Genomic DNA, 25,518 nt, shown 5'->3' on the forward strand with positions numbered 1-25,518 from the left:
GAATAAATGACCAATCTATAAAAATAGCTAGCCAGCTATGGGTAACTGTAGCTAGCTACCTGACAGGAGTGCTAGCTAGCTACGTTAGCTTGCTAGGTACATTAATAGCTTTAGGTTGGTTGTTTTTAACTTCAAGATTTCCACCAAGGAAATTGCCTCTCAGATCATTGCTCTCCCTCGCTTTGGCAATGGACATTTAAGGTATACTCGGATGTGACGATGTAAAACGTAATTCAAGGGCTGAGGGTATAGGGCCGAGGGCTTCCTACTTTGCCTTTGGACTGCAGCCCAGATGCTGCTGGAAGTGGTATTGGAGGGCCAGTAGGAGGCACTCTTTCCTCTGGTCCCAGGGCAGTTATTGGGGACATTATCCTTTGTGGGGTTCCGTCTTTTGGATGGGACATTAAAAGGGTGTCCTTACTATCTGTGGTCACTAAAGATCCCATGGCACTTATTGTAAGAGTAGGGGTGTTAACCCTGATGTCCTGGCTAAATTCCCAATCTGACCATCATGGCCACCTAATCATCCCCAGTTTCCAATTGGCTCATTTATCCCCCCTCTCCCCTGTAACTATTCCCCAGGTCTTTGCTGTAAATGAATGTGTTCTCAGTCAATTTACCTGGTAAATTAAGGGTAAAAACAACACAAAAAAACGAGCTAATCATCTACAAAAACCATGTACAATATTTTAGCTGAGTCAATTTCAAAATGCTTTATAGGCAATATAACAATGCATTAATCTTAGTGCTAGAAATATTTTTTCCGAGCACAAATGTTGCTGTTAGGGAGGATATTTATGTATCCTCGCCACAAGAGGCTCTCATAAATGACTGATTACGTAACTGCCGCATTTTATTACTAAACAACATCCGGTTAGCATCCATAGCTACTTGTTTGCAACCAAAATCCCTGTGCTTGAATTTGCATCTATGTTATTTGACGTTTGCCACTGACTGTTCAGATTTGCTAAAAGAAGGTGCTGTCACTTGAAAGGGGCAGACAAGATAACTACTTTGGCTCAGGTAAGGAAATCGATTTTGTTAGTTACGTTAGCTAGCTTTGGCAGAGCAAGCTAGCTAACCAGAGCTAGCTGGCTAACGCAGGCAATTTATTTAATATAAGCTTCCCGCGGCGTATGGCTATTTAATAGGGTCAGTGACTGAGCTACGCGCAAATGTCAGTGAGATAAATAAACGGGCTAATTAACGTTAGACGGCAGCTACATCAGTTGCGAAGTTACTAAGTATGGGGTGACTAACGTCAAGATGGCGACAAGTGCAGTCGCCTAATTTGACCTTGAATAACCCTCTCAAACTTCTGAAGCTGTGAAAAACGGTTTAAAAGTAAGACTATAAAAAAATCCTCTATTAGTGGAAATAACCTGCTAACATGTCGGAGTAGGAGGGAAAAGTCAAAGCGAAATGGAGTCCGTTCAGAGAGCAAAAAACAGATAATAAAAAACAGATTATATTATCATAAGGAAACGTATACCTGGATGACGGAGGAGGAATGGAGGGGAAAAGAGGCAGAGGAGGTCTAAGAGAAAAAAAGGTTTGTTAAAGAAGAATGGTAGGAAATGTAAGCAAAGTGAGCCGAAGACAGGAGGAGAAATGGAAGTGAATGAGGGTGAATTATCGGAAGTGGAAGTTGTGGGGAAGGACTCGGAGCCCGAGGATTGCACAGAGGGTCAAGATGAAAATGAGTCTGTGACAGTAGGAGTGAAGTTTTTGGAAAAAGTGGAGCCTTGCCTTTTGGCTGATCTATTTGTGGTTTCAAGTTGGGTGAAAAGAGCTTTGGGCAAGCCCCGTGTAGCTCAGTTGGTAGAGCATGGCGCTTGCAATGCCAGAGTTGTGGGTTCGATTCCCACGGGGGGGCAGTATGAAAAAAATGTATGCACTCACTAACTGTAAGTCGCTCTGGATAAGAGCGTCGGCTAAATGACGTAAAATGGGTAAAGTGGAATCGGTGACGCTAACCAGAAATGGTCTAGTGATAATTGTTTGTTTCTGTTGGTCAGAGGGAGAAGGCGCTCACATTTAGACAAATGGGGGAAAGAATGGTGAATTGTTTCGCTCTCAAGAAAAGGGCGCCATTGAAAGGAGTGATTACTGGGGTAGCAGTAAATGTAAAAGTTGACCAACTGAAGGGGAAGATTCCCGGTGTGTGTGATGCTCGTTGTTTGGTGCGACACAAACAGGGGGGCGAGAGTGGGGAAACAGAGTCGTCATTGTCTGTTCTTTTGAGTTTTGAAGTTGAGTCTTTGCCTGATAAAGTGAAGTTAGCGTATATAAGTTATCCTGTACGAGCTTATGTGCCAAATACATTACGATGTTACAGGTGTCAAACTTATGGGCGTGTGGCAGCAGTGTGTAGGAGGGAGATTCCAAGGTGTGAGAAGTGTGCAGAAGGGCATGAGACACAGGAATGTGTAGCATTGGGGAAAGTAGTGGTATGTGGTAATTAAAGGGGTGCCCATGGGGCTGGGGATCAGAAATGTCCTGTGCGAGAAAGGCATGTTGAGGTTTCCAGGGTAAGAGTAGTGAAGAAGTTGTCATATGCTGAGGCAGTGAAGTAAGTAGAGGAAGGTGGGTCAAGGGGGAGGAGTGGTGAGAGTAGTAGAGGTGTACCAATGCAGAGGGATAGGCCAACAAGTGATATATGTTTCAGTAAGATTGGATTTTTAGCATTTGTAGCAATGGTTATTAATTGTACTGCATGGATGGAACGTAAGTCTAAGAAAATTGAGGTTGTGGTGGCAGCTGCAGAGAGGAATTTGGGTGTGCGAGACTTGACATCAGAAGAGTTACAGGGAGTGTTAAGTGTTGATGTTCCATCATCTCAGGTTGAGGGCATGAGGTAGGAATGAATATATTTAAATAGTGGAGTGGGGTGGTGTTAATTATTAATAATAATTTTGAATTTGTGAGTGTACTGTTAGATTGTAGGGTATTTCTTTATTTTATTTTATTTTCCAAGCAAAATATAAGGGAGTTGTACACCAGTCTAGTAGGTGGCGGTAATGCAACAAATTGGATGCCAACCGCCGTTAAACCTCATCGAAGAAGAAGAAAAGGCAAAGCTAGCCACAAGGATGCTGTCAAGAATAGAAACGCTAGCTAGCCTAGCTAGCGAACATGATTACTTGAGCGCAAGACAGACATCCCTTGGCCCTGACTCATCTGAGGACGAAATGCTTACTGATGGGGAAGGGGTTTTGAGTGACTCGGATACCGCAGTGAACAGACTCAAATACAGCCCTGCCCAGAAGATGAAGCGAAAGGATCTCCCCTTTATGATCTGCAGGCGAACATCATCCAAGGAGTTATGGCTAAAATAAACGAGAGGGCTGACAACCTGGAGAAGATGGTGAAGGAGAATGCATTATGCATCGAAGCGCACAAAGCGTCTGTGAATTTTGCGTTCAGCGAGATTCAAGACATCAAGAAACGGGGTTCCAGAGGAGACCAACGAAAATGTAAAAGGAAAGGTGATAGATATCTGCCTGAATGTGGCACCTGGGCTTGGAAAGAACTACATGGAGAATGCTGTGGCTGTTGCCCATCGCCTTGGGAGGAAAACATAAAACTAAATGGTCCTGTTTGCATTCCGTACAGCGAGGTTTTTTTTTTTTTTTTGTAAACCGTTAAATTCCTTAATCCCAGAGAGGGAAAGGTTGGATTTGCAGAGGGTTCTTATTTTATCTCATTTTATTTGACTTTTAATGGATTTGAAGCTGATTACTGTTAACGCCAGAGGCATACTCAATTTGGTGAAGAGGAAAGCTTTTTTTCTATTTTGTAAAGCCTTATTTTTGTACAAGAGACGCATTCATGCTCGGAAGACAATACTTTTTGGAAAAGTCCAATGGGGTAGTGACAGTGGTTAGCGAACGGCTCTAATCATTCAGCGGGGATTGACATTCTAGCCCACAATTTTAAAGGCAACGTTTTAGTTTCTAAAGCAGACACTAAAGGACAGTGGTTATTGATATTCTGATAGACAATTTATACTGTGTAATATACACCGAGTGTACAAAACATTAAGAACACCTTCCCTTTTGCCCTCAGAATAGCCTCAATTCGATTGGCCATGGACTCTACAAGGTGTCAAAAGCATTCCACAGGGATACTGGCCCATGTTGACACCAATGTTTCCCACAGTTGTGTCAAGTTGGCTGGATGTCCTTTGGGTGGTGGACCGTTCTTGATACACAGAGGAAACTGTTGAGAATGAAAAACCCAGCAGCGTTGCAGTTCTTGACACAAACCGGTGCACCTGGCACTTAATACCATACCCTGTTCAAAGACAATATTTTGTCTTGCCCATTCACCCTCTGAATGGCACACAAACACAATCCATGTCTCAATTGTCTTGAGTCTTAAAAACCTTATTTAACCTGTCTCCTCCCCTTTATCTACACTGATTTTGAAGTAGATTTAACAAGTGACATAAATAAGAGATCATAGCTTTCATCTGGATTCACCTGGTCAGTCTGTTATGGAAAGAGTAAGTGTTCTTAATGTTTTGTGTATATGGATATTTCTGAAATGCCCCAAATGATGAAGAATGAAGAAATTTACTAATGGTTAAAATGTTTGTTGGAAAGATATTCTACATCAAAACTTGTTGTTGTTGAGGATTTAAACATGCTAATGTATAACGAAATTGATAGGCTGACATTTTGATCCGAATTTAGATATGGTTGATATCTGGAGGGTAAGAAAATCCATCAGATGTACAATTTACTTGGCGTAACAAAGATTTTTCCTTAGTCTAGAATTGACTTATGGATGATATCCTCCAGTCTTAAACCATATACTACTGAAGTTTATATTTTGCCAGCAGTTTTGCCAGATCACAAGGTTGTAGTTTTAAAATGGAGTAATTAGTGACCATGGTGAGTGTTTTACAAGAGGCTATATGAAATAGAATGAGGGCTGGGAGATATGGCCAAAATATATATGATATTTAAAAATATTGACGGTATTTTATGTTTTTGGCTAATAAAAGTTTTGAATATGTATTATGAGTAGTTCATGACCCTAGGGTGGCAACAAATAAACTATAAGGGATTTCTCCATTCAGATTTTTTTTATACTGTTCAATCCAACGTAAAAAAAAATAGAATCTGCATTTCCTGCACTTTTGTTATCATTTCCACACTGTGCCACGCAGGGCTGCATGATATGGGCAAAAATCTAGGCCTAGTTAATTGAACTGTTGGAATCATGGAATTATAATTATTATTCTAATTCTATAGTGGGCAGCACCTTGAATGCATTGTTTGACATGACAACGAATGAATAAGCCAGGGAGGAATTATTGACCGGGTAGGATCCAAACTGCTTTGCTTTATCTTGGCCAGGTCGCAGTTGTAAATGAGAACTCGTTCTCAACTGGCTTACCTGGTTAAATAAAGGTTAAATAAAAAATGAAGTGTTGGGCAATGTTTCCAGGGGACCCTAATTATGTTACATTCCATGTTGTCTTAGCCAGCTAGCTAATATATTCATGTTTCACCTATTCCTCTCCGATTTTAAGATACCATTGCACAAACAATATGCTTATCTAGGCCTACACCAGCACTGGTACCAGGCTGTATTTGCTATGCATGTTTGCTCTGACTCTTAGCTAGCTAGCTAAATGTACTAACAAGATTTATTTTAGTCACAACTTGCTAAGAAAAATAAAACTAGCAGACCGTAGTTTGCAGACAGTAAGATACTCAAACTAATATTGTAATTGTAGAACACTTGTGGAAAGCAGCATTGTTTTCACCATCTTTCTGCATCTATCTGACCATGCTTACTGAAGAGTGAACGGCAATAAAGTGTTTGACTCTGTGGTCGAGCAACTGCTCTCTCCTTGAGTGATAGGGTGTGGGAAGCAGCAGCAGGAGGAGAGAGAAAGACGAGTAGCAAACAGAGTGAACTATAAAAATGGACATTACACCCGCCTGAGTTGCGTATCACCTTTAACAAAACAAACATTGAAATACCGTTATAGAAGGTAAAGTAAAAACCCAAACTGGTCCATGCATTGATACTGGTATATAGTAAAACTCTTTAATGGTGGTAATAGTTGTGTTAAACTTTCCTGTGGAACCTCACCTAGATTTGATATTCATAGAAGGATTCGTCAGGGCTGTCAAGATCTCAGAAATGGTTTATTCAATGGTCACCAAGAGTCAATTTGAAAGAATTGTATGTGATGAAGAGGTGAAGATTTCCCAGTTAGCTGACGATACAGCACTCTTTTTGAAAAATGAAAATCAGTTTCCAGTAGCCCTACATACAGTAGAGCAATTCTCTCAAGTGGCAGGTTTGGTATTGAATATTGCAAAATGTGAAATGTTAGCATTTAAAGAAGCAGTGTCCTAGAATATGTTAAAGTTCTGTCAAGGATGTTGTAACCTATTTAGGTGTCAAGATTACCCAAAATACTAATGAAATAAATTAATGTAAAGTGCATTCGGAAAGTATTCAAACCCCTTGACTTTTTCCACATTTTGTTAGTCTTTTCTAAAATTGATGAAATTTACTCAGTACTTTGTTTAAGCACCTTTTGGCAGCGATTACAGCCTCGAGTCTTCTTGGGTGTGACGCTTGGCAGACCCATTCTTCTCTGCAGATTCTCTGTCAGGTTGGATGGGGAGCGTCGCTGCATAGCTATTTTCAGGTCTCTCCAGAGATGTTCGATCGGGTTCAAGTCCGGGCTCTGGCTGGGCCACTCAAGGACATTCAGAGATGTGTCCCGAAGTCACTCCTGCGTTGTCTTGGCTGTGTGCTTAGAATCGTTGTCCTGTTGGAAAGTGAACCATCGCCTCAGTCTGAGACCCTGAGCACTCTGGAGCAGGTTTTCATAAAGGATCTCTCTGTACTTTGCGCCGTTAATCTTTACCTTGATCCTGACTAGTTTCCCAGTCCCTGCTGCTGAAAAACATCCCCACAGCATGATGCTGCCACCACCATGCTTCACCGTAGGGATGGTGCCAGGTTTCCTCCAGATGTGATGCTTGGCATTCAGTTCAAAGAGTTCAATCTTGGTTTCATCAGACCGGAGAATCTTGTTTCTCATGGTCTGAGAGTCCTTTAGGTGCCTTTTGGCAAAAATTTGGAAAAAGGGAAGTGGTCTGAATACTTTCCGAATGCACTGTAAATCCCTTTATTGAATCTATAAAAAATAATTAATTCATGGTTGGCAAGTGATTTATCTCTTCAGGGTAGAGCTCTCCTCTCAAAGGCAAGAGGATTTATCTCGAGCTTCTTATCTTTTTACAACTTTAGAGATTCCCAAGTCTACGTGTACAACACTCAACAAATTATTCAATTTCATTTGGAAAAATAAGCCACACAAATTCAAGAATGATGTCATTATCAACAATATTTGTAGTGGTGGTCTTAAAGTTTTAGAATTTACGCTGTTTAATCAGACTACAAAGGTGAACTGGATTAAGAGGTACAGTACCAGTCAAAAGTTTGAACACACCTACTCATTCAAGGGTTCTTTATTTTTACTAGTTTTTACATTGTAGAATAATAGTGAAGACATCAAAACTATGAAATAACACATGGAATCATGTAGTAACCAAAAAAATGTTAAACATATCAAAATATATTTGATATTTGATATTCTTCAAAGTAGCCACCCTTTGCTTTGATGACAGCTTTGCACACTCTTGGCATTCTCTCAACCAGCTTCATGAGGTAGTCACCTGGAATGAATTTCAATTAACAAGTGTGTCTTGTTAAAAGTTAATTTGTGGAATTTCTTTCCTTCTTAATACGTTTGAGCCAATAAGTTGTGTTATGACAAGGTAGGGGTGGTATACAGAATATATCCCTATTTGGTAAAATACCAAGTCCATATTATGGCAAGAACAGCTCAAACAAGCAAAGAGAAACGACAGTCCATCATTACTTTAAGACATGAAGGTCAGTCAATCCTGAACATTTCAAGAACTTTGAAAGTTTCTTCAAGTGCAGTTGCAAAAACCATCACGCGATATGATGAAGCTGGGTCTCATGAGGACCGCCACAGGAAAGGAAGACCCAGAGTTACCTTTGCTGCAGAGGATAAGTTCATTAGCGTTACCAGCCTCAGAAATTGCAGCCCAAATAAATTCTTCACAGAGTTCAAGTAACACACATCTGAACATCAACTGTTCATAGGAGATTGTGTGAATCAGGCCTTCATGGTTAAATTGCTGCAAAGAAACCACTACTAAAGGACACCACTAAGAAGAAGAGACTTGCTTGGGCCAAGAAACATGAGCAATGGACATTAGACCGGTGGAAATTTGTCCTTTGGTCTGGAGTCCAAATTGGAGATTTTTGGTTCCAACATCTGTGTCTTTGTGAGACGCGGTGTGGGTGAACGGATGAGCTCTGCATGTGTATTTCCCACCGTAAAGCATGGAGGAGGAGATGTTATGGTGTGGGGGTGCTTTGCTGGTGACACTGTCTGTGATTTAGTTAGAATTCAAGGCACACTTAACCAGTATGGCTACCACAGCATTCTGCTGAGATATGCAATCCCATCTGGTTTGGTCTTAGTCCCACTATCATTTGTTTTTCAACAGGACAATGACCCAACACACCTCCAGGCTGTGTAAGGGCTATTTTACCAAGAAGGAGAGTGATGGACTGCTGCATCAGATGACCTGGCCTCCACAATCCCCCGACCTTAACGCAATAGAGATGGTTTGGGATGAGTCGGACCGCAGAGTGAAGGAAAAGCAGCCAACAAGTGCTCAGCATATGTGGGAACTCCTTCAAGACTGTTGGAAACGCATTCCAGGTGAAGCTGGTTGAGAGAATGCCAAGTGTGCAAAGCTGTCATCAAGGCAAATGTTGGCTATTTGAAGAATCTCAAATATAAAATATACACTTTTTTTGGTTACTACATGATTCCATGTGTGTTATTTCATAGTGTTGAGGTCTTCACTATTAATCTACAATGTAAAAATAGGGAAAATAAAGAAAAACCATTGAATGAGTAGGTGTGTCCAAACTTTTGACTGCCAATACATGGTTAATTTGTAAAAATTTTCGTGGGAACATTTTTCATCCATAAAATGAAGTTCATGGGAGAGAAAAAAAGAAAAAAACGTCACATATTTTTCTCATTGATTTTATATAACATCCCTAAAAGGTATAAATAGCAAATTATCAATGAAGTGTCTAGTGTTTGTCAATGTAACTTGTCTATAGTGTAATGTACTTTTTTGGGGGTCTTTTTGTTGTATATTGTTTTGCACAATGTTTGTGAGATGTAATACAAAAACAACAACTTGTACAAGTTATGTTATCTAGTACAGTATCAGGTAGCTAATGTAATGTTGTCAACAATTTGATAGCTAGTTAGCTAACAGTTGTGGTATGGCCAAAGATATTTATAACTAACCCAAGATAGACTATAGCCTTTCGTTTCCATTGGTAGCAAATTAATCATAGGTGGCAGAACAAGCAAGGAGGTGGGCAGAGCCAAGCACGAGCTTGTGAGATCCCATTGGTGCATTCTAGCATTTATTTGCATATTTCCGTTAGGGAACCCCTACTCTGAAGTGCGCGTGTGCAATAAATCAATTAGCCTTGCACTCCTTCTAAACAATTTTTTTTTTTTTTACTGGCAAAGGGTGAAGTTTACAAAACGCGTTCCACTCTGTTACAGATTTTAGTTTTGGGAAACAGAAAACTGTATGGAGATCAAATGTTTCATAGATGGAAAATTAGCAGAATGTTGGCCAAAATCCATCTTCTGGGCTTCTTTGCATCACCATATTTGGTAGTGAGTGGAAACGCCAAGCGGATGCTTCACATTTATACATCCTGTGAAATATCTGCGTCATTGTTCTATCTGTGGTATGGCTGTGATAAGAGTTTACTGTACGTTCTCCATCAGATAGCTATGTCATCATTGCCATCTCACACCCCTTGTTTCATTGCCAAATGCCAATTGATCAGTACTTGGACGTCACGAGTAGCATTACCTACAGTACATTTGACAAGTGAATTGTGTTAACGGTAGCTACTTCCTCAATAACAAGGTTACTTTCTTGACTTGAGCCTTTGACTTTCTGGAGCCCTTGACACACTGTAATTATTAAATGTGGTGTCTTAAAGGCCTGTATTAACCTATCCTAATTGTTACTTTGCAGGAAATGGCCATACTGTATTTCAAGTTCATGAAATTCAAATTGCAGTTGTGATTCTGAATAATCCGTGATTCATTCAAGAATTCTGATCACTTTGTAGCCAATGCCAAGAATGTGTTCAATAACATTCTCTAACCCACTCAGTCACACTTGGCTTTGATTAAACTGAAATGCATTGGAAAAACAATAAGTGAATGTAAAATTACTCCTCTCTCTCGCTCGCTCCAGATGTGAAGGTGCCGTCTTGCTGCGTGCCATGAGTAACAGCCACCCCCTGCGGTCACTGACCTCCGTGTCAGAGATAGACCACCTGCACCTGCTGTCAGAGCACCTGGGCGCCCTGGTGTCCGGCGAGGAGTACAGCGATGTCACCTTTGTCGTCGAGGGGAAGCGCTTCCCTGCCCACCGGGTCATCCTGGCGTCACGGTGCCAATATTTCAGGTAACTAGCGCTGTGATGGTTATTGGTCAGCCAAATTACCACGGTCAAGGTCATATGTTTTTAAAGATTATATTTTTAAGACCCACATTTTATCCTCTCCTCGGTTCCTGACTGCATGTGCTGCTGCTGCAGGAGGGGGCATTGCCTAGGCAACTGAAGACTTGTTTGGTTCAACATCTTGCTTGTTTCAGTAAGGAGCAATAAAGTTTCATGTCCATGTTAGTGTAGAGTCCATGTTGCAGCAGAAACTGACTCAACCGCACTAATCCCCGGCCGTCCCGTTTGTCAGCTGTTATGAGGGTTATTTTGTTTTCATGACGGTCTTCATCCATAACCGTTGGTTACACAGTTATACAGTAATTGTGCCAACCCTACTAGTGAATACAGGTTACTTTAGTCATTGTCTCTGAAGTCTAAACCATGAGTAGGCAAGGCTGGGTCGTGTTCATTAGGGCACAAAGATTAGCGCATTCTAGCCTATTGGTCAAGGTAATCCCTCCCTGTTTGGTGCCTAATGAACACAACCCTGGTCCTTGTATCATAACCAATATATCCATATGGGATTGACCCAACTAGCCTATTTGAATCAGGTGCTGCAGTGCTTGAAGGTGCACCCAGCTCCCTACCACTAATTTACACAAACCTGACAAGCGTCCATCCCTCTTCCATCCCTCCGCAGAGCCATGCTCTTTAATGGCATGAAGGAGTCCCAGCCCCAGGCCGAGGTGCCCCTGGAGGACACGCAGGCCGAGGCGTTCTCCATGCTCCTGCAGTACCTGTACACGGGCCGTGCCAGCCTGAGTACAGCCCGCGAGGACGTTTTACTGGACTTCCTGGGCCTGGCGCACCGCTATGGCCTCCAGCCACTAGAGGACAGCACCTGTGAGTTCCTGCGCACGGCGCTGCACACGCAGAACGTATGCATGGTGTACGATGTGGCCAGCCTCTACTGCCTGGGGGGCCTGGCGCAGGCGTGCCTTGCCTATATGGACCGGAAGGCGCCTGAGGTGCTGGCGTCAGACTGCTTCCTCACTCTCTCTAAGGTGAGACAGTGGAATGGAAGGATGATGTAGAAACACCTAGTAATAAAGTATATGGATAGGTGGATAAAAGGTAAAACTGTATGATGTATGAAAGAAGTTGAAAAGGTATGATGAGATTGGATGGCTGGACGAATGAACAGTTGAAAGACGTTATGATGAAGGTATGGTAGGATGGATGGATGAAAGAAAGTATGATTCATGGATGTATAAAAGATGACACTATGTTATGGTGGATGGATGAAAGCAGGTCTGATGGATTTAGATGAAACAGGTCCATGTCCTTTCTCCCCCTCCGTGCAGACTGCTCTTCTGGCCGTGGTGCGGCGGGACTCGTTCGCCGCCACCGAGCGGGAGATCTTCCAGGCGCTGTGCCGCTGGTGCCGGCACAACGGCAACAACGAGGTGGCAGCACAGGAAGTGATGTCGGCAGTGCGCCTGCCCCTCATGAGCCTGATGGAGATGCTAAACGTGGTGCGTCCTTCTGGCCTCGTCAGTCCCGACAACTTGCTCGACGCCATCCAGACACGCTCTGAGAGCCGCGACATGGACCTTAACTACCGAGGCATGCTCAGTGAGTAACCGGCCAACTATCCAGCCATAATAACACTAATGAACGTGGATATCAAAATCTTTGGTAAAACTGTGGTGGTGTGTCTACTTGTTGAAAGTACACTGAACAAAAATATTTAAAAAACATGCAACAATTTCAAAGAATTTTTACTGAGTTACAGTTCATAGAAGGAAATCAGTCAATTGAAATAAATTCATTAGGCCCTAATCTATGGATTTCACATGACTGGGAATACAGATATGCATCTGTTGGTCACAGATTCCTTAAAAAAAAGATAGGGGCGTTGATCAGAAAACCAGTCAGTATCTGTTGTGACCACCATTTGCCTCATGCAGCGCGACACATCTCCTTCACATAGAGTTGGTCAGGCTGTTTGTTGAATGTGGCCTGTGGAATGTTGTCCCACTCCTCTTCAATGGCTGTGCGACGTTGCTGAATATTGGCGGGAACTGGAACACGCTGTCGTACACGTCAATCCAGAGCATCCCAAACATGCTCAATGGGTGACATCTGAGTATGCAGGCCATAGAAGAAATTGTGTACACATCCTTGCGCCATGGCCGTGCATTATCATGCTGAAACAGGAAGTGATGGCGGCAGATGAATGGCACGACAATGGACCACAGGATCTCGTCACGGTATCTCTGTGTATTCAAAATGCCATCGATTTAAAATGCAATTGTGTTCGTTGTCCGTAACTTATGCCTGCCCGTACCATAACCCCACCGCCACCATGGGGCACTCTGTTCACAATGTTGACATCAGCAAACCGCTCGCACACACGACACCATACATGCTATCTGACATCTGCCCGGGACAGTTGAAACCGGGATTCATCCGTGAAGAACACACTTCGCCAGTGGCCATCGAAGGTGAGCATTTGCCCACTGAAGTCGGTTACGACGCAGAACTGCAGTCAGGTCAAGACCCTGGGGAAGACAACAAGCACACAGATGAGCTTCCCTGAGACGGTTTCTGACAGGTTGTGCAGAAATTCTTCGGTTGTGCAAACACACAGTTTCATCAGCTGTCCGGGTGGCTGGTCTTGGACGATCCCGCAGGTGAAGAAGCCGGATGTGGAGGTCCTGGGCTGGCGTGGTTACACGTGGTCTGCGGTTGTGTGGCCTGCTGGCCATACGTTGGAGGTGGCTTATGGTAGAGAAATTAACATTACATTCTCTTGCAACAGCTCTGGTGGACATTCCTGCAGTCAGCAGGCCTATTGCGTACGCTCTCAAAACTTGAGACATCTGTGGCGTTGTGTGACAGAACTGCACATTTTAGTGGCCTTTTATTGTCCCCAGCACAAGGTGTACCTGTGTAATGATCATGCTGTTTAATCACCACCTTGATATGCCACACCAGTAAGGTGGATGGATTATCTTGGCAAAGGAGAAATGCTCACTAACAGGGACGTAAACAATTTTGTGCAAAGAAATTGAGCGAAATAAGCTTTGTGTGTATGGAACATTTCTGGGATCTTTTATTTCAGCGCATGAAACATGGGAACAACATGTTGCGTTTTTATATTTTTGTTCAGTATATGTTGAGCCTATTCCTGGACTAAAAAGCACATATATAATTGAGCATGCTTTCTAGTCAGCACCTGTATTGAAAATCACATGTTGCGTTTATTTTTGTTCTGTATAAATTGATTGTATAAATGGAAAAGAGATTGATTAGTAAACGTGACGAGTTCACATTTGACAAGATTTTCCTTTGTCCAGCATTAACTGGGTAGCATTTTGCAATGCTAATGGAAACTGATGGTATCTGCAGTGAGGATGGGGTTATGCTTCCCCTTTTCACCGCTTTCCTATGCTTTTGAATGCACCACTCGTTGATACCAAAAGTGACCTAAACTGTGCCCCTTGACCAACCCCCTCCCCCCCACCCCCCCCCACCAGTCCCTGAGGAGAACATTGCCACCATGAAGCACGGCGCCCAGGTGGTGAAGGGTGAGCTGAAGTCAGCGCTGCTGGACGGAGACACGCAGAACTATGACCTGGACCACGGCTTCTCCCGGCACCCCATCGAGGAGGACGGCCACGGGCGCGCAGGCATCCAGGTCAAGCTGGGCCAACCCTACATCGTCAACCACGTACGCTTGCTGCTGTGGGACCGCGACAACCGGTAACAACACCATTGGGAATCGGGGAGGGGGATTGTGAAGTTTTTAGACAAAAATAGTTGGTGGTGAAGTTTTTTTATTGCAATTGCGCATCCCCATAATATTGCTATATGATATTAATGCAGTTCCTGAGATGAACACTTCAGCCGGTTCTAGATCTGATCTATGCATTGCAACTGCAAAAAAAGACGACCCCGTAACACCTTTCAAACCTGGGTGAAATGCTTCATTCATGTTAGGCAGTCTGAATGCTCACTATTCTGCTAGTATTTTCTTCTTTTGAAATTGATTTTGATGGATTCTATTTCCATATATTAATGCATCTGTTGGATTGTGACAAGAAATTAGTATGGCCCTAAGCATACATTTGTGATATTGTACATCACTCTTTCTCTCTATCTAGGTCGTACTCTTACTATGTAGAGGTGTCTATGGATGAGCTGGACTGGGTGCGTGTTGTGGACCACTCCAAGTTCCTCTGTCGTTCCTGGCAGAGTCTATTCTTCACAGCGCGTGTCTGCAGGTAAACTAACACACAGAGACAGGACCGCAAAGCAAAACCTTGCTTCCCCCTCTGTTATGAATTAGAATTTTGAAAATCATTGTAAATAAGAATGTGTATTTAACTGAATTGCCTGGTTAAATTAATGAAGTTGAATTTTTTCAATGGGGGGTAAAATGACAACTGTGGATGTATTTGGTTAAATATGAGGATCTAGCATAATGCACCTATAGACTTGTTGTATGATATGGTGTCTTTACGTAGATACAGTTCCGCTTCTTGACTCATGAGCTGTTTTGTGTCTCACAGGTATGTACGCATCGTGGGGACACACAACACCGTGAACAAGGTGTTCCACCTGGTGGCCTTCGAGTGCATGTTCACACAGCGACGATACATTCTGGAGAAAGGACTCCTGGGTGAGGACGTTTTTCTGTCAGTTGTTGGGGATATTTTCATAGCTTTTCTATTAAGGATTTCGATGAAAACTGATCTGGAGATAGTTTTGTTTGTTTAGGTACGGCAATACTGAACGTCCATAGAGATATTAAGGGCTGGTTTACTGAACCTATACGGAACAAAAATATAAACGCAACATGCAAAAATTCTAAAGATTTGACTGAGTTATAGTTCATATAAGGAACTCAGGCAATTTAAGTAAATGCATTAGGCCTTAATCTATGGATTTCACATGACTGGGAATACAGATACCTTAAAAAAACTAAAGATTGGGCGTGTATCAGAAAGCCAGTCAGTATCTGGTGTGACCACCATTTGCAGCATGCAGCACGACACATCTCCTTCGCATAGAGTTGATCAGGCTGTTGATTGTGGCCTGTAGAATGTTGTCCCACTGCTCTTCAATGGCTGTGCGAAGTTGCTGGATATTGGCGGGAACTGGAACACACTGTCGTACACGTCCATCCAGAGCATCCCAAACATGCTCAGTGGTTGACATGTCTGGTGAGTATGCAGGCCATGGAAGAACTGGGACATTTTCAGCTTCCAGGAATTGTGTACAGATCCTTGCGACATGGGGGCGTGCGTTATCATGCTGAAATATGAGGTGATGGCGGTGGAGGAATGGCACGACAATGGGCCTCAGGATCTTGTCACGGTATCTCTGCGCATTCAAATTGCCATCGATAAAATGGAATTATGTTCATTGTCCGTAGCTTATGCCTGCCCATACCATAACCCCACCGCCACCATGGGGCACTCTGTTCACAACGTTGACATCAGCAAACCGCTCGCCCATACGGTGCCATCTGCCATCTGCCCGGTAAAGTTGAAACCGGGATTCATCCTTGAAGAGCACACTTCTCCAGCGTGCCAGTGGCCATCGAAGGTGAGCATTTGCCCACTGAAGTCGGTTACGACGCCGAACTGCAGTCGGGTCAAGACCCGGGTGAGGAATGACGAGCACGCAGATGAGCTTCCCTGAGACTTTTCTGACAGTTTGTGCAGAAATTATTCGGTTGTGCAAACCCACAGTTTCATCAGCTGTCTGGGTGACTGGTCTCAGACGATCCCACAGGTGAAGAAGACTGATGTGGAGGTCCTAGGCTGGCGTGGTTACACTTGGTCTACGGTTGTGAGGTCGGTTGAATGTACTACCAAATTCTTTCAAATGACATTGGAGGCGGCTTATGGTAGGGAAATGAACATTACATTATCTGGCAACAGCTTTGGTGGACATTCCTGCAGTCAGCATGCCAATTGCACGCTCCCTTAACTTGAGGCATCTGTGTTGTGACAACTGCACATTTTAGTGACCTTTTATTGCCCCAGCACAAGGTGCACCTGTCAATCAATCAATCAATCAAATGTATTTATAAAGCCCTTTTTACATCAGCAGATGTCACAAAGTGCTATACAGAAACTCAGCCTTAAACCCCAAACAGCAAGCAATGCAGATGTAGAAGCACAGTGGTTAGGAAAAACTCCCTAGAAAGGCAGAAACCTAGAGAGGAACCAGGCTCTGAGGGGTGGCCAGTCCCCTTCTGGCTGTGCCGGGTGGAGATTATAACAGTACATCGCCATTAAGGGCAGATTTTTCTCAAAGATTTTCAAACTTTCATAGATGACCAGCAGGGTCAAATAATAATCACAGTGGCTGTAGAGGTTGCAACAGGTCAGTACATCAGGAGTAAATGTCACTTGGCTTTTCATAGCCGGGCATTTAGAGGTTGAAATAGAGGTAGGTAGAGAGCGAGAGAGGCGTACAGGCACATCTGGGTTCCATAGGCAGAAGAGTTGTGTATTGGTCATGCTGTTTAATCAGCTTCTTGATATTGTCATGACTCATGTGATGGTTCCACGTGTGAAGCCCAAGATCAGAATACAGAGAAGCAACAGTCTACAGATCTCTCGCAGAACAAAGGAGGGATTGATAGGGGGGTTGGTGTTTATCACCCCTTCGCCAAATGGTTTGGAGCAAATGACTCCTAGTTGGTCCCTGGTATTGGCGATCTGAATGTCTCTGAATTGCCGCCCAAAACTCTAAACGTCCAAAGGTGGACACTGGAACAGTATATTTCAACATCCGAATGTTGGGAATGATGAGAGAGGGAATTTGGAAGATTAATGTCTATTTTGTGATGTCATTAAAACTTTACAATGAAAATATTGTACCTTGATGAGCTTTCATACTGTGCATTTCAAGTTTGCATCCGTTACAATGTGTAGGAAATATCCAGGAAGAAGATAATATTTTTGATGATTTTGTTTCTCCAATGAAATCATAGTGTTCAAAATACTTTGCCCCAGTAACTAGCCACGCCCACGGGAGCTTACCTGAGTGCATAAAAGACTGAGTTAAGAATTAACAAACCAGACCAGCCGACATGCAGCGCGAGCTGAATATGGCAAAATGGTTTAAACGCTACAGACCAGGGAGACTAGACAGACCTCAAGCTACAGGGAGGTTCATATTGGTCCCGACCCTGAAAATCAACACGAGGTGAAAACTACAAAGTCGCCTCTCTAACAATCAATGTTATGGCTGAGTAGCTGTTCTAAGTACTGTATCTAAGAAGGTGAATTTAAGTGGGACCGTCCTGTTACTCTCTTCAAACCATCGTCTACTACACTGCTCTCATCACTCCACTGGGGATCATCGACACGGCTGATTAGCCATCCTCAGAAGACCACTTCCAGAACGAGTGAAAGTAATCAGACAGCTAAGAAGGACATTGTGACCTCTTGTGTCAGTTCGGGGCAAGGTATTAGGATTACTGTGAGCGTAGTTCGATGTGTAGTCAAGTGTTGTCTCTCTCACACTCACTCTCACTCACTCACTTGCCATCTGTTGTAACAAGTGTCATATTGGGTTAGTCCGCTAGGGACCCATTTTCATTGTATTAAATTGTAATCCCTAACCTATACGTGTTTATCTTGTGTTATAATTTTTAATTAGTTAGTAAATAAATAATTTAATACATTTGTGTGGTACAGAATGATCAGTAAGACCCGGGTTTGTGCAGATTTAAAGAGTCTACGACTTTCAGAATGAGACTGATATTAAGTTAATGATTAATAAATGACTAAGAAATGATAGATATCTAGGTATCTTTAGAGTTAATTTGGGAAACAGTAACTCGTTAAACAACTTTTCCTGCGGTGCCGCAAATTCCTAATGAGTTAATTGTTACATGATTTAATTTAATCTAGTAACAATTAAACATAGTAGGTAATTATTCGATAAATAATAGTCATCAGAATAATGAAAGTCACGTCACGACAATATGCCACACCAGTCAGGTGGTGGCACAGGAGAAATGCTCGCTAATAGGGACATAAACAATTTTATGCCCAAAAATTGAGCGAAATAAACTTTTTGTGTGTATGGAACAGATCTGGGATCTTTTTATTTCAGCTCATGAAACATGGGAACAACGCTTTACATGTTGCGTTTATATCTTTGTTCAGTATATGTTGAGCCTATTCCTGGACTAAAAAGCACATATAATTGAGCATGCTTTCTAGTCAGCACCTGTTTTCAAAATGTCTCAGGGTTGGAGTGCTGATCAAGTATCTGGTCCTCCTTGTCCATATAATCTTATTCATTATGATCTAAAAGGAAAAAATGTATCCAATATCAGCACTCCTACTCTGTTACTTTGTGAATATGGTCCCAGTACTAGGCTTAATCTGGGGTCTGGGAAACTGGACCTATTTTATGTAAGAAACCTCTTTTGGACCTTAGCAGCCCAAGGTGATTAAGCTACTAGCCAAATCACTCACTCACCTCTTTTCCTCCATTCCCCTCTCCACCCCCTACTCAAGTCCCCGACCATAACGTGGCCACCATCGCGTGCGGGGCCAGTGTGATCGAGGGTGTGAGCCGGAGCCGCAATGCCCTGCTCAACGGGGACACCTCCAACTACGACTGGGACTCGGGCTACACCTGCCACCAGCTTGGCTCAGGGGCCATCGTCATCCAACTGGCCCAACCCTACATGTTGGGCTCACTCAGGTAAGGGGGCTGTGCCTGAAATGGCACCCTATATAGTGCACTACTTTAGCCAGAGTTGAGTCCATTGTCATCCAGCTGGCCCAGCCCTACATGGTGGGCTCCCTCAGGTAGGGGGAGTGACAGAGACCCTGCACTCAATATCAGTTCAATGGTTTGTTGTGTGTGTTTCTGGACAGACTGCTGCTCTGGGACTGTGATAACCGCAATTACAGTTACTATATCGAGCTGTCCACCAACCAGCAGCAGTGGACCAAGGTGGTGGACCGTACCAAAGTGGCTTGCAGGTGAGAATGCGAATCCCCCTGTTTCAATGTAGTCTTCTCCTGTCTTTCTCTCTGTTATTTGCTTACTGTTATGTTTTTTTTGTGGACAACTGTAAAATGTAAGTTTCCACTGTAGGGAAACATGGACAAGAAAAAATAATGGAGCCTTTTTTATAGGGTTGTGAAGATACCAGTATCTCGTTACCAAAAAAAGAACTTGAAGCAGACCAAACTATTTGGTCCTTTTAAAAACCTGCTTTATGTCAAATGGTATGTGCTATAGCTTGGAAAGTAAACAAATGTGACTCAACATGATGTTAGTTTCCAACATTAGGTCTGCTTTCCTCAAGAAATTAAATCTGCTTCATGTTTTTTATTTTCTTATGACCTCTTTGGTTTCCTTGATACTGGCATCATCACAAGCCTACATTTTTGACTGTCAAGGTTTTGGTTGCTCTACAACTACTTAAATGTTGCAGGAGTAGCATACTATCTAACAATTTTAGATTGGCCTTAAAAAAGAAAAGACAGTCACTTAAGTTTTTATGACCATGTTTGTTTCCATCGATCAAACTAAAGATCTGTCGGTCATACAATTACTCTAGAATGTAACAAGAAAAGACAACGATGAGTCAGTCACTGATATACACTACCGTTCAAAAGTTTTGGTTTACTTAGAAATGTCCTTGTTTTAGAAAGAAAAGCAATTTTTTGTCCAGTAAAATAACATCAAATTGATCAGAAATCCAGTGTAGACATTGTTAATGTTGTAAATGTCTATTGTAGCTGGAAACGGCTGATAAAAAAAAAAAATTGAATATCTACATAGGGCGTACAGAGGCCCATTATCAGCAACCATCAGTCCTGTGTTCCAATGGCACGTTGTGTTTGCTAATCCAAGTTGATAATTTTAAAAGGCTAATTGATCGTTAGAAAACCCTTTTGCAATTATGTTATCACAGCAGAAAACTGTTGTGCTGATTAAAGAAGCAATAAAACTGGCCTTCTTGAGACTAGTTGAGTATCTGGAGCATCAGCAATTGTGGGTTCGATTACAGGCTCAAAATGGCCAGAAACGAATAACTTTCTTCTGAAACTCGTCAGTCTATTCTTGTTCTGAGAAATGAAGGCTATTCCATGCGAGAAATTGCCAAGAAACTGAAGATCTCGTACAACGCTGTGTAATACTCCCTTCATAGAACAGCGCAAACTAGCTCTAACCAGAATAGAAAGAGTGGGAGGCCCCGGTGCACAACTGAGCAAGAGGACAAATACATTAGTGTCTAGTTTGAGAAACAGACGCCTCACCCGCAAAACACCAGTCTCAACGTCAACAGTGAAGAGGCGACTCCGGGATGCAGACCTTCTAGGAAGAGTTGCAAAGAAAAAGCCATATCTCAGACCAATAAAAAGAAAATATTAAGATGGGCAAAAGAACACAAACACTGGACAGAGGAAGATTGGAAAAAAAAGTGTTATGGACAGACAAATCGAAGTTTGAGGTGTTCGGATCACAAAGAATAACATTTGTGAGACGCAGACCAAATGAAAAGATGCTGGAGGAGTGCTTGATCCCATCTGTCAAGCATGGTGGAGGCAATGTGATGGTCTGGGGGTGCTTTGGTGGTGGTGAAGTGGGAGGTTTGTACAGGATAAAAGGGATCTTGAAGAAGGAAGGCTATCACTCCGTTTTGCAACGCCATGTCATACCCTGTGGACGGCGCTTGATTGGAGCCAATTTCCTCCTACAACAGGACAATGACCCAAAGCACAGCTCCAAACTATGCAAGAACTACACTGCTCAAAAAAATTAAGGAACACTAAAATAACACATCCTAGATCTGAATGAATGAAATCATCTTATTAAATACTTTTTTCTTTACATAGTTGAATGTGCTGACAACAAAACACACACAAATTATCAATGGAAATCAAATGTATCAACCCATGGAGGTCTGGATTTGGAGTCACCCTCAAAATTAAAGTGGAAAACCACACTACAGGCTGATCCAACTTTGATGTAATGTCCTTAAAACAAGTTAAAATGAGGCTCAGTAGTGTGTGTGGCCTCCACGTGCCTGTATGACCTCCCTACAACTCCTGGGCGTGCTCCTGATGAGGTGGCGGATGGTCTCCTGAGGGATCTCCTCCCAGACCTGGACTAAAGCATCCGCCAACTCCTGGACAGTCTGTGGTGCAACGTGGCGTTGGTGGATGGAGCGAGACATGATGTGCTCAATTGGATTCAGGTCTGGGGAACGGGCGGATCAGTCCATAGCATCAATGCCTTCCTCTTGCAGGAACTGCTGACACACTCCAGCCACATGAGGTCTAGCATTGTCTTGCATTAGGAGGAAACCAGGACCAACCGCACCAGCATATGGTCTCACAAGGGGTCTGAGGATCTCATCTCGGTACCTAATGGCAGTCAGGCTACCTCTGGCGAGCACATGGAGGGCTGTGCGGCCCCCCAAAGAAATGCCACCCCACACCATGACTGACCCACCGCCAAACCGGTCATGCTGGAGGATGTTGCAGGCAGCAGAACGTTATCCACGGCATCTCCAGACTCTGTCACGTCTGTCACATGTGCTCAGAATGAACCTGCTTTCATCTGTGAAGAGCACAGGGCGCCAGTGGCGAATTTGCCAATCTTGGTGTTCTCTGGCAAATGCCAAACGTCCTGCATGGTGTTGGGCTGTAAGCACAACCCCCACCTGTGGACATCGGGCCCTCATACCACCCTCATGGAGTCTGTTTCTGACCGTTTGAGCAGACACATGCACATTTGTGACCTGCTGGAGGTCATTTTGCAGGGCTCTGGCGGTGCTCCTCCTTGCACAAAGGCGGAGGTAGCAGTCCTGCTGCTGGGTTGTTGCCCTCCTACGGCCTCCTCCACGTCTCCTGATGTACTGGCCTGTCTCCTGGTAGCGCCTCCATGCTCTGGACACTACGCTGACAGACACAGCAAACCTTCTTGCCACAGCTCGCATTGATGTGCCATCCTGGATGAGCTGCACTATCTGAGCCACTTGTGTGGGTTGTAGACTCCGTCTCATGCTACCACTAGAGTGAAAGCACCGCCATCATTCAAAAGTGACCAAAACATCAGCCAGGAAGCATAAGAACTGAGAAGTGGTCTGTGGTCACCAACTGCAAAACCAGTCCTTTATTGGGGGTGTCTTGCTAATTGCCTATAATTTCCACCTGTTGTGTCTTCCATTTGCACAACAGCATGTGAAATGTATTGTCAATCAGTGTTGCTTCCTAAGTGGACAGTTTGATTTCACAGAAGTGTGATTGACTTGGAGTTACATTGTGTTGTGTAAGTGTTCCCTTTATTTTTTTGAGCAGTGTATTTAGGGAAGAAGTAGTCAGCTGGTATTCTGTATATAATGGAGTGGCCAGCACAGTCACCGGATCGCAACCCTATTGAGCTGTTGTGGGAGCAGCTTCACCGTATGGTATGTAAGAAGTGCCCATCAAGGCAATCCAACTTGTGGGAGGTGCTTCAGGAAGCATGGGGTGAAATCTCTTCAGATTACCTCAACAAATTGACAACTAGAATGCCAAAGTTCTACAAGGCTGGAATTGCTGCAAATGGAGGATTCTTTGACGAAAGCAAAGTTTGAAGGACACAATTATTTCAATTAAAAATCATTATTTCTAACGTTGTCAATGACTACATTTCCTATTCATTTAGCTATATTTCCTATTCAAACTCATTTCATCTATGTTTTCATGGAAAACAGGCAATTTCTAAGTGACCCCAAACTTTTGAACGGGAGTGTATATTTAACGACTAAACTTTTTGTTTCCATTGATTGAACAAAGATTTGTTCAAACTCCAGCTACTCTGCTCTCATTAAATTGGACACTTTGTCAAATATAAAATGACAAGATGCATCCCAAGTGGCATCCTATTTCCTACATAGTGCACTACCTTTGACCAGGTCCTGTAGGGAATAGGGTGCAAATCGGGACATAACCATAGACATATCAACATTTTATTTATTTATTGGTCCATCCTCTTCGCAGGACAAAAGTATCAAAATATCAACACTGTTTGTCTTGGTTTTGAAGGTCTTGGCAGACGCTGGTGTTTGACAAGCAGCCCGCCTCCTTTGTACGCATCGTGGGGACCCACAACACATCCAACGAGGTGGGGAGAGACGAGCAGGCTCGGGAAGTGAGCTGAACCTCGATGACTCTCACACACCCCTAATGGTGTCCCATAGCTGTCTCTTTCCTTATTTTCTTTTTCCCTCTTCCATTTGTCCCCCTCTCTCTTTCTTGCTCTCACCCTTTCTCCCTTCTACATACCACCTAATTTTTCATCAATATCAAACAAAGTAACACACCTGCCTTTCTTTCTCAGGTCATTTGAATATGCTGTCTGACCACAACCATGTAGAAAAGCATTTAACAATCTAACATGCATAGCTTTAAATGTAACCAAATGTAAACATACTGTCTATGTAACACAATGAAAATCACAGCACTGTATTTTTTATTATTTTTATCTGTACTATGGGGCGGCAGGTAGCTTAGTGGTTAAGAGCGTTGTGCCAGTAACCGAAAGGTCGCTGGCTCTAATCCCAGGGCCGACTAGGTGAAAAATCTGTCGGTGCCCTTGAGCAAGGCACTTAACCCTAATTGCTCCTGTAAGTCGCTCTGGATAAGAGCGTCTGCTAAATGACTAAAATGTAAAATGTACTATAACCTCTCTCTGTCCGTCAGGTGTTCCACTGCGTCCACCTCGAGTGCCCCGCCCAGCTCGACACAGAGGTCAAGGAGGGCAGCCCGAACTCCAAGTCCCCTCCGCTACAGCCCCAGTCCCCCTCACAGTCCCAGCTTCAACTCCCGGCCCGGCCTTCCTCCTCGCCCTCACACTCCCACCCCCACTAAGGGGTATGCCAACCCCAACCTCCCCCCTCAGACTACAGGGGAAAACCACAGAGACTATCCTAGGCATCTCAATGCACACAAGTTTATTTTGTGATGTCCCCCGAAGGTTACTCTACATAATATGCTGCTCAAGTGAAATAAATATATATTTATACGAAATTAAACCCTTGTTGTTGAATGTGATGTTTAAGTTGATGATGATGTCGCACCTGACAAGGTAAAGGCCGACATTTCTTTTTACTTTTCAAGAAGCAGCTGATTCCTCTGATTTAATTACATATTTAACCATCCCATCCATATTCACTCCATTTACAGTACTTTCTCCATGTGTTTGGACTCTAAAGCTAAAATTTTACTTTCAGCTCTCTACTCCAGCGTTTTAGATTTGATGACAAGACAGAATTCAATAACCGACGCATGAATTAATAAAGCATTTATGCAATTAAATGTACATTTAATGGAATCAGATTCACAAACTGGGCAAGACTTTAGATCAAATGATGAACCCTAAATGGTAGGTATAGAGATGGTGGCGAGCTTCTGGCCAATCCGGAACGGACCCCTAGACACCACACCATATGCACTTGTGGACATACTGTAGATCCTACTAAATTACTTTTGATTCTGTATGTAATTCTATGCTTGTGGAGATCTGATAGAAGTTGACAGGTGCAATAGAGTACCACAGTATGAGTCATAAAACCTAGCAGTCAAACAAGGAAACGTTTCCAATAGTTCTTCCACCATTTGTTTTTCCCATAGGAGATTTTAGTAACACTTAATAAGAGCTGTGTTTCGTGTAGGGCTTACCCTGGCGTGAAGTTTTGAAATCCACTCTTCTGGGAAGGCTTTCCACTAGATGTTGGAACATTGCTGCGGGGACTTTCTTCCATTCAGCCACAAGAGCATTAGTGAGGTCGGGCACTGATGTTGGGCGATTAGGCCTGGCTCGCAGTAGGTGTTCCAATTCATCCCAAAGGTGTTCGATGGGGTTGAGGTCAGGGCTCTGTGCAGGCCAGTCAAGT

The 25,518-nt window shown here is 43.2% G+C and overlaps 1 protein-coding gene across 6 annotated transcripts in view; it reads left to right on the forward strand.

Moving 5' to 3' along the window:
* Positions 1-24,651, forward strand: part of LOC311145935 (BTB/POZ domain-containing protein 9-like) — a 33,836-nt gene extending 9,185 nt beyond the window's left edge. For 3 of the 6 annotated variants that reach the window (XM_084182333.1, XM_084182335.1, XM_084182334.1), the window contains 10 exons: positions 10,386-10,598; positions 11,278-11,641; positions 11,942-12,212; positions 14,120-14,345; positions 14,747-14,866; positions 15,155-15,264; positions 19,133-19,322; positions 19,499-19,606; positions 23,669-23,774; positions 24,326-24,651. In XM_084182333.1, coding sequence (XP_084038459.1) covers positions 10,386-10,598; positions 11,278-11,641; positions 11,942-12,212; positions 14,120-14,345; positions 14,747-14,866; positions 15,155-15,264; positions 19,133-19,322; positions 19,499-19,606; positions 23,669-23,774; positions 24,326-24,493 — 1,876 coding nt within the window. In that variant the 3' untranslated portion in view covers positions 24,494-24,651. Of the gene's footprint in view, positions 1-853; positions 1,024-10,385; positions 10,599-11,277; positions 11,642-11,941; positions 12,213-14,119; positions 14,346-14,746; positions 14,867-15,154; positions 15,265-19,132; positions 19,323-19,498; positions 19,607-23,668; positions 23,775-24,325 lie in introns of those variants that run through there. The other 3 variants (XM_084182337.1, XM_084182338.1, XM_084182336.1) reach the window with 3 other exon arrangements.
* Positions 24,652-25,518: the final 867 nt, after the last annotated feature.

This window comes from Coregonus lavaretus (assembly GCF_964263955.1).
Source record: "Coregonus lavaretus genome assembly, chromosome: 18".
Lineage (NCBI taxonomy): Eukaryota > Metazoa > Chordata > Actinopteri > Salmoniformes > Salmonidae > Coregonus > Coregonus lavaretus.